This window comes from Gobio gobio, assembly GCF_949357685.1.
Source record: "Gobio gobio genome assembly, chromosome: 15".
Lineage (NCBI taxonomy): Eukaryota > Metazoa > Chordata > Actinopteri > Cypriniformes > Gobionidae > Gobio > Gobio gobio.
Window position 1 is genome coordinate 30,545,138 of NC_137108.1, and position 17,197 is coordinate 30,562,334.

General features: G+C 38.4%; 1 protein-coding gene across 1 annotated transcript in view; it reads left to right on the plus strand.

Annotated features, from left to right (window-relative positions):
* Positions 1 to 247: 247 nt before the first annotated feature.
* itga8 (integrin, alpha 8) overlaps positions 248 to 17,197 on the plus strand; it is an 89,125-nt gene continuing 72,175 nt past the window's right edge. The window contains exons 1-2 of the mRNA XM_079836657.1: positions 248 to 583; positions 918 to 1,051. Coding sequence (XP_079692783.1) covers positions 408 to 583; positions 918 to 1,051 — 310 coding nt within the window. The 5' untranslated portion in view covers positions 248 to 407. The remainder of the gene's footprint in view (positions 584 to 917; positions 1,052 to 17,197) is intronic.

Sequence of the window (17,197 nt, forward strand, 5' to 3'; positions counted from 1 at the left end):
GAGAGAGAGAGATTATAAACAAAATAACTGACAATTAATTTGATAAATATAATAATTATCTAAATAATATTGAGTAAAATTAATAATATCACTAATAATATTAGTAGTAGTAAAGGTATTTTCATTTCTTATTTGTGTGCATATTCATATTATGTGTGTTTCCATAAAAGGAGTTGGCCGGATGCTGTGTGATGTGGTGCAGGAGTCCGGTCTCGTGCGCAACTCATTATAATGTTTCGTACTCAGAGAGCTCGCGCAGAGAAAGGCGCGCAGCTTGCATGAAGGCAGCGGCAGACGCGTGGAGCGCGCACTCAATTTATGACAGCTGAGCACGGACTTGCCTTACATTCTGTCTGCACATCTTTCATCAAAACATTTGGATTACATTTGGAGAAACTGCTGACGCCATGCACCCTTGTTTATTCCGCGTGTTTTCTCGTGGGTTTTTGCTCACATTTTCAATTTTTTGCGAAGCTGCTGCTTTTAATCTGGATTTAGAAAAGCCAACGGTTTACAATGGACCTGAAGGAAGTTATTTTGGATACTCACTGGACTTTTACCACCCAACACAGGACAGAAACATGTAAGTGGGATAAAAGTTTTTTGTTTTTGTTTATAAAATTGACAAACTATCAAAAAGAAGCATCTTCCAGTAGACTATGTCGTATAACTTAGTTTGGTTATACCCAAGTTGCAATGTTCGAGACATTTGCCCCAGCTTGTATGAACAAACACTTTCAGCACCACCAATATGGACCAATGAACTCAGACGCATGAAGTTGATGAAGTACATTTAAATGAAATTAGAATACGCTACCTCACATTTGAATTACTTTCTGGGGTTCATGTTGTCACTTGTAACTTTGGTTCAGTATTAGAATGCGGTTGTGCGTAGATTTATGCCTTTCTCTCTCTAGCATGTCGGTGCTGGTTGGGGCTCCTAAAGCGAACACCTCTCAGCCAGGGATTGTGGAGGGAGGAGCGGTGTACTACTGTCCGTGGCCGGCATCAGACCCAGACTCCTGCCGCCAGATCCCCTTTGATAAAGCAAGTAGGTACCCTCATGATTTACAACCCTTCAACTAATGCAAATTGATCAGAGCAGTTTCCATTTAAACAACTTGCCCCTTTGAATTAAAACAATGTCTTCTTGTGTCTTTTTATAATTCATTATAAACTCGTAAACTTAAAATAATGTGCAAATAATTTTAAAACGCATATAGTTTATTTATCGTATTTATTTGCAGATTTTCTGTACCAAGCAACATCTTTAGAGTGGGCTTCGTAAATTCCTGTTCCTCCAATAAAAAGATCAAAAACCACATCCAAGAAAGAGTTAATTTCACCGCATATGGTTTGGTTTAAAATTTCAGGAGCGGAGTAATTACCAGAGAAAGGCGCGTAACTTTACCTCAGTGCGTAATCTGCCATCATTTTGACGTCCATTACGCGCGTCTTTTGGTCCCAAGAACATTTTATCTTTACTTTTGAATTTCTTCGTTCACTATTTCTCTGTAATTTTGTGCGAATATATTTAGTGAGGGGAAAAGGTGATGTCTGCAGCTATTGTGCAACAGAGTCAAATTTGAAGTTCCAGAAAGGGAAAGATTGCTGTCACAGATCGATTCTGTCATCTGTGATGGAGATTGCAGGGCTGTTCATGATATTATTGGACTGTTTTTATGAGCCATGGCTTGCCTCCGGTAAATGCAGTCGTCGGTTTTGGACTCAGAAACGCGGCATGGACTTGAGGCAGACTTGGATGCAGCGGAATGTGAGCGCTGTTTCTTCACAGTCGCGTGGTGTTATTCAGGGCATTCTGTAGAGGGAGCTTCGTTCGCAGTATTTGCAGAGCTGCCAACTTTTCAAAAAAACTTAGAGTGAGATTTGGTGGGGCCAACCAAAATTTTGCCGCGTACAAAGCAAAAATTGCAACAACAAAAAATTAAATAAATAATAATCATATATATATATATATATATATATATATATATATATATATATATATATATATATATATATATATATATATATATATATATATATATATATATATATATATATAATAGCTATATACACACACACATCACAGAAAACACTCTCTCTGCATTAGCATTTGAGTAGTATTGTTTTTTTTGTTTTTTTATTTCTTTTTTGCCTTTGATAAGGTTGATAATTAATTCTGTCTATTAAGACAAAATGCATCTTTATGACGCTTTGTATACAGTATATCCTATAGACACACACACACAATTTTAAAGCACTATGTAGAGGAATGGTTTTGTCTAATAGAGCAAATTGATTATACATCAACCTACAGTATACATTTACAGGGAAGAAAAGGGAAAAAACTGTCAGTCCTGTCTGTTGCTCTTCTGTCTGTTGTGTGGTTCTTTTTTGCTGTGGCTGATCTAAAAAAAACATTGTAGTAAAAACTACTTTAAGTAGTTAAGTTACATTCAAGTTATACCCTTTTGAAAAAGTAGCTACACTACAAGTTACTATCAAAAAGTAGCTGGCTACATTGAAACCACTTTTTTCTTTTTCTTTTTTTTTACAATGAGATTGTTACAAATAACTGAATAATTGTTAATGAAGAATGTTATAATATTTGGGGTTTCAAGCTTCATAATGCAATGTAATTATGATTTCAAAGAGTATAGGGTGAATTCAGGGTTATTGGGACACTTTTCCCCAGACATTTCAATGGAAAAAAAATGTCAGAATCATTACACACTCAAATATAGCCTATATCTCAAACTGGCTGTTAAAGTGCAAAATGGCTACAGATTTAACATCAGTGCAAGAACAAAATGTATGCAAATCAACTTGCGATGCTGTTTGCGAACGTTCGTTGGAACTATGGGTTTGGGAAACACGACTCGTTTAACTATGCTTATAATGACGGAACTTGTGACCATATAGCGAACGACACTTTCGGGAAACGCACCTCTGAACGTCACTCCACTCCACTTCGCTCATTACAGGCTCGTTCTCGTCAGAACCCAAAACAGTATGTAGTTTTAGGTCGCGCAACACCGTATTTTTTTGCCCATGAATCTTGAACCCCCTCCCTCACCGAAAGCATAACTAATCGATCAACATGATCGGCTCAACATGTAGATCAAACTCATCTTTCAGGCATTTGACCGACCAGGTGACACTTCAGCGTGAGAAATCGGGGGTGTGGCGTGTGAGTGTGTGAAACCAATCAAATGCGTGTGTCTCACGGCCAATGCGTGAGAGTTGGCAGCTCTGTATTTGTGTGCTGTTGCTGGTTCTAACCTGGGCTCTTACAAGAACAGGCTATGATGACCTCCTAAATAAAGTTAAAGAACCACGCGACCGGTGAGGTGAGGTCCGATTCTCAAACGAGTGACTCAAATTAGTCGGTTCAATATAGTGACTGAAGAATCTGCATGGCGAACAATGTAGTCCGATTCCCAAACAAATGAATCAAATGAGCCGGTTATTTTTACTGAACCAAAAACATGCAATGCAGAGTGTGAATTAATGACTTGTTTTAGTGTATCAAAAACAGCACGAATAGTGTAGCGCGATACACAAATGAATCACTCTTATGAACCAGTTCAAAAATAGTTAAAAAGCAAAATGACTAAAATAACCTTGAGGAATCAGAATCCACTGTCTTCAATATGTCCAGCATTCACATTTAATCAGACTATCCTGAATATCTACTAAAATGAAATTGATGTTTTTATTGATTTACATAGCTTTGGAATAACTGATAGCCTACTGAAATTGCTTTTTTAGATATTGTTATTATTATTTGATTATCAGTGTTTGATTATTATTATTAGGGGCCAAGCACCGAAGGTGCGGAGGCACCTATTGTAATCGTTAGATTTCTTATTATTAGGGGCCAAGCACCGAAGGTGCGAAGGCACCTATTGAAACCGTTCCCGTTCTTATTATTATTATTCATCTTCTTCTTCTTCTTCCGCCACGAAGTCTATGGCAGCCCATAGAACCGTATGGTAAAAAGTTGTGAAATTTGGCACACTAATAGAGGACAGTCTGAAATGTCACCGTAGCAAATTTGGAGTCTCAAACTTAATCCCTCTAGCGCCACCATCAGTCCAAAATTTGACTCATGTTTATGCTAATAACTTTTGAACCATAAGGGCTAGAAACAAAATTATTTTTTCCTCTGATTCCTTGGCTCAAGACGATTCCATTGCACCCTATGACGTCACTTTCCGTCATAAAAATTTTCCCGCCATTTTGAATTTTCCGAAAAACCTACTTTTACGAACTCGTCCTAGACGGTTCATCCGATTTGCACGAAAATTGAACCAGATCATCTTCAGACCATGCTGACAAAAAATCTTGCAAATCAAGTTGATTCGTCAAATCATTTGCGATAAACGCGCAAACAAATTTTACGTAGCGGTTGCAAAAACACTCTTAAGGCAATATCTCCGCAACGCTTTATCGTATTCAAACCAAACTTGGTACATGTCATCACAAGCATGACTTGAGGCAACATACAGCGTTTCGGCGCAGCGCCACCTACTGGTCCGGAGATACGAAAAATTGCAATTTTTGCTTATAACTTCTGAACTGTTTGTCCAAAAATCATAAATGTGGTCTCGTTACATTCAGGACGGCATGCCGAGTCGTCTGATATTCAATTTTACCATATCGGCCATTTTGGCTGTCGGCCATTTTGAATTTTGTCAAAAAATGCTATATTTTACAAATGCATTAGTATATTGTTACTAAACTCGGTATGTGACTTCCTTGCTATGCCCTGAAGGTACTCAAAAAGTTTTAGGGCAGTGCCACCTTGTGGTCAAAAGATATAACAAACTTGACAAAAATGCTAATAACTTTTGATTAAATTAGCCTAGTATATTGAAACTGGTCATAATAGAGTCATTGGCTCATGCCGATTCAATTGCAACCTATGATGTCATTTTCGGTCATGATAATTTCCCCGCCATTTTTAATTTTCCAAAAAACCTACTTTTACGAACTCGTCCTAGACGGTTTGTCCGATTTGCACGAAAATTGAACCAGATCATCTTCAGACCATGCTGACAAAAAATCTTGCAAATCAAGTTGATTTGTCAAATCGTTTTCGATAAACGCGCACACAAATTTTGCGTAGCGGTTGCAAAAACACTCATAAGCCTCTATCTCCACAACGCTTTATCGTATTCAAACCAATCTTGGTATATGTCATCACAAGCATGACCTGAAGCAACATGCAGCGTTTCGGGGCAGCGCCACCTACTGGTCCGGAGATACAAAAAATGGCTATTTTTGCTTATAACTTTTGAACTGTTTGTCCAAAAATCATGTCTTCCGCACCATGCTTTGAAGGTACTCAAAACGTTTTGGGGCAGTGCCACCTTGTGGTCAGAGGTTATAACAAAATTTACAAACATGCTAATAACTATTGATTAAATTAGCCTAGTTTAATGAAACTGGTCATAATACAGTCATTGGCTCATGCCGAGAACAGAGATACTAATTTTTCCATATTTGGTCAAACATCCTGTCCTCAATGTTCTTATTTGATCAAAACCTACTTTTTCAAACTCATCCTAGACCGTTTGTCCAATTTCCACCAAAATCGAATCGTATCATCTTCAGACTGTGTCAACAAAAAGTTAGGGATTTTGCATCAATAGATGAAACCGTTTTTGTAAACCGCAGCGACGAAGTTGAGCCATTATGCCAAAATTACTCTTGAGGCTGTATCTCTGCAATGCTTTGACATATTGGCATCAAACTTTGCATGTGTCATTGTTCCCTTATTCTGACCACACCACATCAATTTCGTATCTGTGCCACCTATTGGTCAAAAGTGATAAACCATTAACTTACATTATCAGTGACTCAATATATGATATTTCAGCCATTTTGCCTAATCTTCTTAAACTGTATAATTGTTAATTGTTGCAGTTGGTCTGACACTCTCAGACTACAATGCATTTTCAGCCTTTTGCTTAAAATCATCTTAAAACGTGATTAATTTCTCATTGCTCCAGTTGATCTGACACTGCCAGCCATTTTGGCATGTCTTGTCTTCTTCTTTGCGCTTGGCCCCGGTATTGCTGCTTGCAGCTATATTTATTATTCATCTTCTTCTTCTTCTTCTTCTTCTTCTTCTTCTTCTTCTTCCGCCACAAAGTCTATGGCAGCCCATAGAACCGTATGGTAAAAAGTTGTGAAATTTGGCACACTAATAGAGGACAGTCTGAAATGTCACCGTAGCAAATTTGGAGTCTCAAACTCAATCCCTCTAGCGCCACCATAAGTCCAAAATTTGACTCATGTTTATGCTAATAACTTTTGAACCATAAGGGCTAGAAACAAAATTCTTTTTTCCTCTGATTCCTTGGCTCAAGACGATTCGATTGCACCCTATGACGTCATTTTCCGTCATAAAAAATTTCGCGCCATATTGAATTTTCCGAAAAACCTACTTTTACAAACTCGTCCTAGACGGTTCATCCGATTTGCACGAAAATTGAACCAGATCATCTTCAGACCATGCTGACAAAAAATCTTGCAAATCAAGTTGATTCGTCTAATCATTTGCGATAAACGCGCAAACAAATTTTACGTAGCGGTTGCAAAAACACACTTAAGGCAATATCTCCGCAACGCTTTATCGTGATCAAACCAAACTTAGTACATGTCATCACAAGCATGACTTGAGGCAACATACAGCGTTTCGGCACAGCGCCACCTACTGGTCCGGAGATACGAAAAATTGCTATTTTTGCTTATAACTTCTGAACTGTTTGTCCAAAAATCATAAAAGTGGTCTCGTTACATTCAGGATGGCATGCCGAGTCGTCTGATATTCAATTTTACCATATCGGCCATTTTGGCTGTCGGCCATTTTGAATTTTGTCAAAAAATGCTATATTTTACAAATGCATAAGTATATTGTTACTAAACTCGGTATGTGACTTCCATGCTATGCCCTGAAGGTACTCAAAAAGTTTTAGGGCAGTGCCACCTTGTGGTCAAAAGATATAACAAACTTGACAAAAATGCTAATAACTTTTGATTAAATTAGCCTAGTATATTGAAACTGGTCATAATAGAGTCATTGGCTCATGCCGATTCAATTGCAACCTATGATGTCATTTTCGGTCATGATAATTTCCCCGCCATTTTTAATTTTCCAAAAAACCTACTTTTGCGAACTCGTCCTAGACGGTTTGTCCGATTTGCACAGAAATTGAACCATATCATCTTCAGACCATGCTGACAAAAAATCTTGCAAATCAAGTTGATTTGTCAAATCGTTTTCGAAAAACGCGCACACAAATTTTGCGTAGCGGTTGCAAAAACACTCATAAGCCTATATCTCCACAACGCTTTATCGTATTCAAACCAATCTTGGTATATGTCATCACAAGCATGACCTGAGGCAACATGCAGCGTTTCGGCGCAGCGCCACCTACTGGTCCGGAGATACAAAAAATGGCTATTTTTGCTTATAACTTATGAACTGTTTGTCCAAAATTCATGTCTTCCGCACCATGCTTTGAAGGTACTCAAAAAGTTTTGGGGCAGTGCCACCTTGTGGTCAGAGGTTATAACAAAATTTACAAACATGCTAATAACTTTTGATTAAATTAGCCTAGTTTAATGAAACTGGTCATAATACAGTCATTGGCTCATGCCGAGAACATAGATACTAATTTTGCCATATTTGGTCAAACATCATGTCCTCAATGTTCTTATTTGATCAAAACCTACTTTTTCAAACTCATCCTAGACTGTTTGTCCAATTTCCACCAAAATCGAATCATATCATCTTCAGACTGTGTCAACAAAAAGTTAGGAATTTTGCATCAATAGATGAAACCGTTTTTGTAAACCGCAGTGACGAAGTTGAGCCATGATGCCAAAATGACTCTTGAGGCTGTATCTCTGCAATGCTTTGACATATTGGCATCAAACTTTGCATGTGTCATTGTTCTCTTATTCTGACCACACCACATACATTTCGTAACTGTGCCACCTATTGGTCAAAAGTGATAAACCATTAACTTATATTATCAGTGACTCTATATATGATATTTCAGCCATTTTGCCTAATCTTCTTAAACTGTATAATTGTTCATTGCTGCAGTTGGTCTGACACTCTCAGACTACAATGCATTTTCAGCCTTTTGCCTAAAATCATCTTAAAACGTGATTAATTTCTCATTGCTGCAGTTGATCTGACACTGCCAGCCATTTTGGCATGTCTTGTCTTCTTCTTTGCGCTTGGCCCCGGTATTGCTGCTTGCAGCTATATTTCATCTTCTTCTTCTTCTTCTTCTTCTTCTTCTTCTTCTTCCGCCACGAAGTCTATGGCAGCCCATAGAACCGTATGGTAAAAAGTTGTGAAATTTGGCACACTAATAGAGGACAGTCTGAAATGTCACCGTAGCAAATTTGGAGTCTCAAACTCAATCCCTCTAGCGCCACCATCAGTCCAAAATTTGACTCATGTTTATGCTAATAACTTTTGAACCATAAGGGCTAGAAACAAAATTCTTTTTTCCTCTGATTTGTTGGCTCAAGACAATTCGATTGCACCCTATGACGTCATTTTCCGTCATAAAAATTTTCCCGCCATTTTGAATTTTCCGAAAAACCTACTTTTACGAACTCGTCCTAGACGGTTCATCCGATTTGCAAGAAAATTGAACCAGATCATCTTCAGACCATGCTGACAAAAAATCTTGCAAATCAAGTTGATTCGTCAAATCATTTGCGATAAACGCCCAAACAAATTTTACGTAGCGGTTGCAAAAACACACTTAAGGCAATATCTCCGCAACGCTTTATCGTATTCAAACCAAACTTGGTAAATGTCATCACAAGCATGACTTGAGGCAACATACAGCGTTTCGGCGCAGCGCCACCTACTGGTCCGGAGATACGAAAAATTGCTATTTTTGCTTATAACTTCTGAACTGTTTGTCCAAAAATCATAAAAGTGGTCTCGTTACATTCAGGACGGCATGCCGAGTCGTCTGATATTCAATTTTACCATATCGGCCATTTTGGCTGTCGGCCATTTTGAATTTTGTCAAAAAATGCTATATTTTACAAATGCATTAGTATATTGTTACTAAACTCGGTATGTGACTTCCATGCTATGCCCTGAAGGTACTCAAAAAGTTTTAGGGCAGTGCCACCTTGTGGTCAAAAGATATAACAAACTTGACAAAAATGCTAATAACTTTTGATTAAATTAGCCTAGTATATTGAAACTGGTCATAATAGAGTCATTGGCTCATGCCGATTCAATTGCAACCTATGATGTCATTTTCGGTCATGATAATTTCCCCGCCATTTTTAATTTTCCAAAAAACCTACTTTTGCGAACTCGTCCTAGACGGTTTGTCCGATTTGCACAGAAATTGAACCAGATCATCTTCAGACCATGCTGACAAAAAATCTTGCAAATCAAGTTGATTTGTCAAATCGTTTTCGATAAACGCGCACACAAATTTTGCGTAGCGGTTGCAAAAACACTCATAAGCCTATATCTCCACAACGCTTTATCGTATTCAAACCAATCTTGGTATATGTCATCACAAGCATGACCTGAAGCAACATGCAGCGTTTCGGTGCAGCGCCACCTACTGGTCCGGAGATACGAAAAATGGCTATTTTTGCTTATAACTTTTGAACTGTTTGTCCAAAATTCATGTCTTCCGCACCATGCTTTGAAGGTACTCAAAAAGTTTTGGGGCAGTGCCACCTTGTGGTCAGAGGTTATAACAAAATTTAAAAACATGCTAATAACTTTTGAGTAAATTAGCCTAGTTTAATGAAACTGGTCATAATACAGTCATTGGCTCATGCCGAGAACATAGATACTAATTTTGCCATATTAGGTCAAACATCCTGTCCTCAATGTTCTTATTTGATCAAAACCTACTTTTTCAAACTCATCCTAGACCGTTTGTCCAATTTCCACCAAAATCGAATCGTATCATCTTCAGACTGTGCCAACAAAAAGTTAGGAATTTTGCATCAATAGATGAAACCGTTTTTGTAAACCGCAGTGACGAAGTTGAGCCATGATGCCAAAATGACTCTTGAGGCTATCTCTGCAATGCTTTGACATATTGGCATCAAACTTTGCATGTGTCATTGTTCCCTTATTCTGACCACACCACATACATTTTGTAACTGTGCCACCTATTGGTCAAAAGTGATAAACCATTAACTTATATTATCAGTGACTCTATATATGATATTTCAGCCATTTTGCCTAATCTTCTTAAACTGTATAATTGTTCATTGCTGCAGTTGGTCTAACACTCTCAGACTACAATGCATTTTCAGCCTTTTGCCTAAAATCATCTTAAAACGTGATTAATTTCTCATTGCTGCAGTTGATCTGACACTGCCAGCCATTTTGGCATGTCTTGTCTTCTTCTTTGCGCTTGGCCCCGGTATTGCTGCTTGCAGCTATATTTATTAGGGGCCAAGCACCGAAGGTGCGGAGGCACCTATTGTAATCGTTAGATTTCTTATTATTATTATTATTATTATTATTATTCCGCCATGGAAGTCTATGGCAGCCCATAGAACCGCTTGCGGGAAAGTTGTGAAATTTGGTACACTGATAGAGGTTATTACCAATAGTACCCACACCAATTTTGGAGTCTCTAAATCAATCTCTCTAGCGCCACCACCTGTCCAAAGTTTGACTCATGTTTTTGCTAATAACTTTTGAACCATAAGGGCTAGAAACAAAATCTTTTTTTCTTTCGATTTATTGGTTTAAGCCGATTCGATCGCACCCTATGACGTCATTTACATCATTACAATGTTCCCGCCATTTTGAATTAACCGAAACCCAACTTTTTCGAACTCCTCCTAGGCCGTTGGTCCGATTTACACGAAAATTGAACCAGATCATCTCCAGACAGTGTTGACAAAAAAACATGGAATTCAAGTTGATTCGTTAAATCGTTTTTGATTTACACGCAAACAAATTTTACGTAATGCTTGAAAAAACACACTTAAGCCAATATCTCCGCAACGCTTTATCGTATTCAAACCAAACTTGGTACAAGTCATCACAAGCATGACTTGAGGCAACATGCAGCGTTTCGGCGCAGCGCCACCTACTGGTCCGGAGATACGAAAAATGGCTATTTTTGCTTATAACTTCTGAACTATTTGTCCAAAAATCATAAAAGTGATCTCGTTAGATTCAGGACGGCATGCCGAGTCGTCTGATATCCAATTTTACCATATCGGCCATTTTGACTGTCGGCCATTTTGAATTATGTTCTAAAATGCTGTATTTTATGAACGCATGAACGGATTTTTACGAAACTCGGTATGGGTCATCAGCACGATGTTCTGAAGTAGCCTGACAAGTTTCAAAACAGCGCCACCTAGTGGATAATTTTTTTTTTCAAACGCCTATAACTTTAAGTGGGGTTGACTTATTTTCATGGGACTAACTTTTTTTGTCTCCTGAATCCTTGCCAAGTCCAACGATACCAGACTTGCCAGGTTTCAGCGTATGGTTTGTGCAGCGCGGTAATTTAGCGCTTAAAAAACATTAGCTGATATCTTCGAAACCGCTAGTCCGATCGAGACGAAACGAGCGCCAGAAAATCGGAAACATAGGTCGATAGCTATACGTCAATGCCCAAATGTCAAAATATTGATAGTAAGGGGTAGTAAAATCCAATCAAAGTCAAGTGTCAGTCATTTTTTACATGTTTTTTCATATAAATGTCTATAACTCCAAAACGAAATGAGATATTTTCACCAAAATTGACACACACATGTATGGGCTCAATCCGATGACACATAAAAAAAATTGTAGGATTGTGCCTCTTGGTGGCGCTATAATAGAACAAAACATGACATTGGCACTGTACAACTCAATGTTTTAATGTGGTGTTTTAACGGTTTTGCTTCAAATGTCTTTACTCATTTTTTCAGTTGGTCTGCTGCTATCTTCCTTGTTTGCTTCTGTTGCGCTTGGCCCCGTTAATGGCTGCTTGCAGCTATATTTAGGGGCCAAGCACCGAAGGTGCGGAGGCACCTATTGTAATCGTTAGATTTCTTATTAGGGGCCAAGCACCGAAGGTGCGGAGGCACCTATTGTAATCGTTAGATTTCTTATTATTATTAGGGGCCAAGCACCGAAGGTGCGGAGGCACCTATTGTAATCGTTAGATTTCTTATTATTATTAGGGGCCAAGCACCGAAGGTGCGAAGGCACCTATTGAAACCGTTCCCGTTCTTATTATTATTATTCATCTTCTTCTTCTTCTTCTTCTTCTTCCGCCACGAAGTCTATGGCAGCCCATAGAACCGTATGGTAAAAAGTTGTGAAATTTGGCACACTAATAGAGGACAGTCTGAAATGTCACCATAGCAAATTTTGAGTCTCTAACTCAATCCCTCTAGCGCCACCATCAGTCCAAAATTAGACTCATGTTTATGATAATAACTTTTGAACCATAAGGGCTAGAAACGAAATTCTTTTTTCCTCTGATTCCTTGGCTCAAGACAATTCGATTGCACCCTATGACGTCATTTTCCGTCATAATAATTTTCCCGCCATTTTTAATTAACCGAAAAACCTAATTTTGCAAACTCGTCCTAGACGGTTCATCCGATTTGCACGAAAATTTAACCAGATCATCTTCAGACCATGCTGACAAAAAATCTTGCAAATCAAGTTGATTCGTCAAATCATTTGCGATAAACGCGCAAACAAATTTTACGTAGCGGTTGCAAAAGCACTCTTAAGGCAATATCTCCGCAACGCTTTATCGTATTCAAACCAAACTTGGTACATGTCATCACAAGCATGACTTGAGGCAACATGCAGTGTTTCGGTGCAGCGCCACCTACTGGTCCGGAGATACAAAAAATGGCTGTTTTTGCTTATAACTTTTGAACCGTTTGTTCAAAAATCATAAAAGTGGTCTCGTTACATTCAGGACGGCATGCCGAGTCGTCTGATATTCAATTTTACCATATCAGCCATTTTGGCTGTCGGCCATTTTGAATTATGTGCTAAAATGCTATATTTTACAAATGCATTAGTGTATTGTTACTAAACTCGTTATGTGACTTCCACTCCATGCCCTGAAGGTACTCAAAAAGTTTTGGGGCAGTGCCACCTTGTGGTCAAAATTTATAACAAACTTGACAAAAATGCTAATAACTTTTGATTTAATTAGCTTAGTATAATGAAACTGGTCATAATACATTCATTGGCTCATGCCGATTCAATTGCACCCTATGACGTCATTTTCGGTCATGACAATTTCCCCGCCATATTTAATTTTCCAAAAAACCTACTTTTGCGAACTCGTCCTAGACGGTTTGTCCGATTTGCACGAAAATTGAACCAGATCATCTTCAGACCATGCTAACAAAAAATCTTGCAAATCAAGTTGATTCGTTAAATCATTTTTGATAAACGTGCACACAAATTTTACGTAGCGGTTGCAAAAACACTCATAAGGCTATATCTCCGCAACGCTTTATCGTGTTCAATCCAAACTTGGTACATGTCATCACAAGCATGACTTGAGGCAACTTGCAGCGTTTCGGCGCAGCGCCACCTACTGGTCCAGAGATACAAAAAAATGGCTATTTTTGCTTATAACTTTTGAACCGTTTGTCCAAAAATCATAAAAGTTGTCTCGTTAGATTCAGGACGGCATTCAGAGTTGTCTGATATTCAATTTTACCATATCGGCCATTTTGGCTGTCGGCCATTTTGAATTATGTGCTAAAATACTATATTTTACAAATGCATTAGTCTATCGTTACGAAACTTGGTATGTGTCTTCCACGCCATGCTTTGAAGGTACTCAAAAAGTTTTGAGGTAGTGCCACCTTTTGGTCAAAGGTTATAACAAAATTTACAAAAAGGCTAATAACTTTTTATTAAATTAGCCTAGTTTAATGAAACTGGTCATAATACATTTATTGGCTCATGCCGAGAACATAGATACTAATTTTGCCATTTTTGGTCAAACATCCTGTCCTTAATGTTCTTATTTGATCAAAATCTACTTTTTCAAACTCATCCTAGACCGTTTGTCCAATTTCCACCAAAATCGAATCGTATCATCTTCAGACTGTGTCAACAAAAAGTTAGGGATTTTGCATCAATAGATGTAACTGTTTTTGTAAACCGCAGCGACAAATTTGAGGCATGATGCCAAAATGACTCTTGAGGCTGTATCTCTGCAATGCTTTGACATATTGGCATCAAACTTTGCATGTGTCATTGTTCCCTTATTTTGGCCACACCACATAAATTTCGTAACTGTGCCCCCTATTGGTCAAAAGTGATAAACCATTAACTTATATTATCAGTGACTCTATATATGATATTTCAGCCATTTTGCCTAATCTTCTTAAACTGTTTAATTGTTCATTGATGCAGTTGGTCTGACACTGTCAGACTACAATGCATTTTTCAGCCTTTTGCCTAAAATCATCTTAAAACGTGATTAATTGCTCATTGCTCCAGTTGATCTGACACTGCCAGCCATTTTGGCATGTCTTGTCTTCTTCTTTGCGCTTGGCCCCGGTATTGCTGCTTGCAGCTATATTTATTATTATTATTATTATTCCGCCATGGAAGTCTATGGCAGCCCATAGAACCGTTTGCGGGAAAATTATGAAATTTGGTACACTGATAGAGGTCATTACCAATAGTACCCACACCAATTTTGGAGTCTCTAAATCAATCTCTCTAGCGCCACCACCTGTCCAAAGTTTGACTCATGTTTTTGCTATTAACTTTTGAACCATAAGGGCTAGAAACAAAATCTTTTTTTCTTTCGATTCATTGGTTCAAGCCGATTCGATCGCATCCTATGACGTCATTTCCGTCATTACAATGTTCCCGCCATTTTGAATTAACAGAAACCCAACTTTTTCGAACTCCTCCGAGGCCGTTGGTCCGATTTTCACGAAAATTGAACCAGATCATCTCCAGACAGGGTTGACAAAAAAACATGGAATTCAAGTTGATTCGTTAAATCTTTTTTGATTAACACGTAAACAAATTTTACGTAACGCTTGAAAAAACACACTTAAGGCAATATCTCCGCAACGCTTTATTGTATTCAAACCAAACTTGGTAAAAGTCATCACAAGCATGACCTGAGGCAACATGCAGCGTTTCGGCGCAGCGCCACCTACTGGTCCAGAGATACGAAAAATGGCTATTTTTGCTTATAACTTCTGAACTGTTTGTCCAAAAATCATAAAAGTGGTCTCGTTAGATTCAGGACGGCATGCCGAGTCGTCTGATATCCAATTTTGCCATATCGGCCACTTTGACTGTCGGCCATTTTGAATTATGTACTAAAATGCTGTATTTTATGAACGCATGAACGGATTGTTACGAAACTCGGTATGGGTCATCAGCACGAGAACCGGAAGTAGCCTGGCAAGTTTCGAAACAGCGCCACCTAGTGGATAATTTTTTTTTCAAACGCTTATAACTTTCGGTGGGGTTGACTTATTTTCATGGGACTAACTTTTTTTGCCTCCTGAATCCTTGCCGAGTCCAACGATACCAGATTTGCCAGGTTCCGGCGTATGGTTTGCGCAGCGCGGTAATTTAGCGCATATAAAACTTTAGCTGATATCGTCGAAACCGCTAGTCCGATCGAGACGAAACCAGCGCCAGAAAATCGGAAACATAGGTCGTTAGCTATATGTTTATGGCCAAATGTCAAAATATTTATAGTAAGGGGTAGTAAAATCCAATCAAAGTCAAGTGTCAGTAATTTTTTACATGTTTTTTCATATAAATGTCTATAACTCCAAAACGAAATGAGATATTTTCACCAAAATTGACACACACATGCATGGGCTCACTCTGATGACACATAAAAAAAATGTAGGATTTTGCCTCTTGGTGGCGCTATAATAGAACAAAACATGACATTGGCACTATACAACTCAGTGTTTTAATGTGGTGTTTTAACGGTTTTGCTTCAAATGTCTATACTCATTTTTTCAGTTGGTCTGCTGCTATCTTCCTTGTTTGCTTCTGTTGCGCTTGGCCCCGTTAATGGCTGCTTGCAGCTATATTTATTATTATTATTATTATTAATTTATTACTACTTTTTGTCAACTGTTTTGTTGTTTTGTAATTTGACGTTTGTAAGGAAAGCACATAAATCAGGTACTTGTCCTTGGGGGGACATATTTGGGTCCTCGTGAAGGAAAACAGCTATGATTATATCATTATGTCTATGGATGTCCTCATAAAACATGAAAACGCAAAGTGTGTGTGTATTTCAAGCATCAGTGAGGAATCTGCATTAAAACAGATTGTCTGTTGGAGATGAAAGCAGTGGCGCTCTGGTTCAAGATGGTTGGTTTTAGAAGGAGCCTGATGGTGATGAGGTGAGAGATAGAGGGTTAAAAGAGCTGCGAACACAAGGGAAATAAGGAAAGAAATCAGGACCTGTCGAGGGAGGGCAAAAGCGCTGTCTGTTCTTTGTTAATGTCTGAGAAAACGCGTCATGCATTTCCAGCATCTACTCCTTCAAGAACATCTACTCAGAACACACACGTTTCCAGATTCATTAGTCACGTTGTTTTCAACACACTTGACCTTTGATCCTGTGCACTCTTCCCACTGTGGCCTTTGGAGCTCTCCATGGGGGGCATGGCACGTGTTTGTGCGACTGATGTTTCTGATGACAGTCTGTGTGTGTGTAACTAATGCAGTTCTGACTGAGAAGAGTAAATTCATTAGATACACCAGACAGGGTCATGTACCAGTGGACCTTGTCTTCCAAGTTTTCACACAATTCTCACACATGCACAGACACAGCTTCATAGTTAAATGTCCAGGTGTACTAGAGGCCTTACAGCAAGAACGTTTTACATATATGAGGTACATTTCTAGTATTCGATTTTTTATCTCAGAGACGAGTGAATGTGCAAGTTCACTGTCTGATTAGCAGCACAGGTCACTTTCATTTACAAAGATCACAGTTTTATTATTATAGGCTTTCATCCATAACAGGAGGAATCATTTACAACAAATATATATCAATGCATAAAATGAAAAGGAAAAATGACAAGCATGTGTTTTGGACCCAAAAATGAAACAGATGTTTTAAAGCACCAAATGATGATGCCCTGCTGTGTTTTTATATTGTCAGTCTTGCATTTT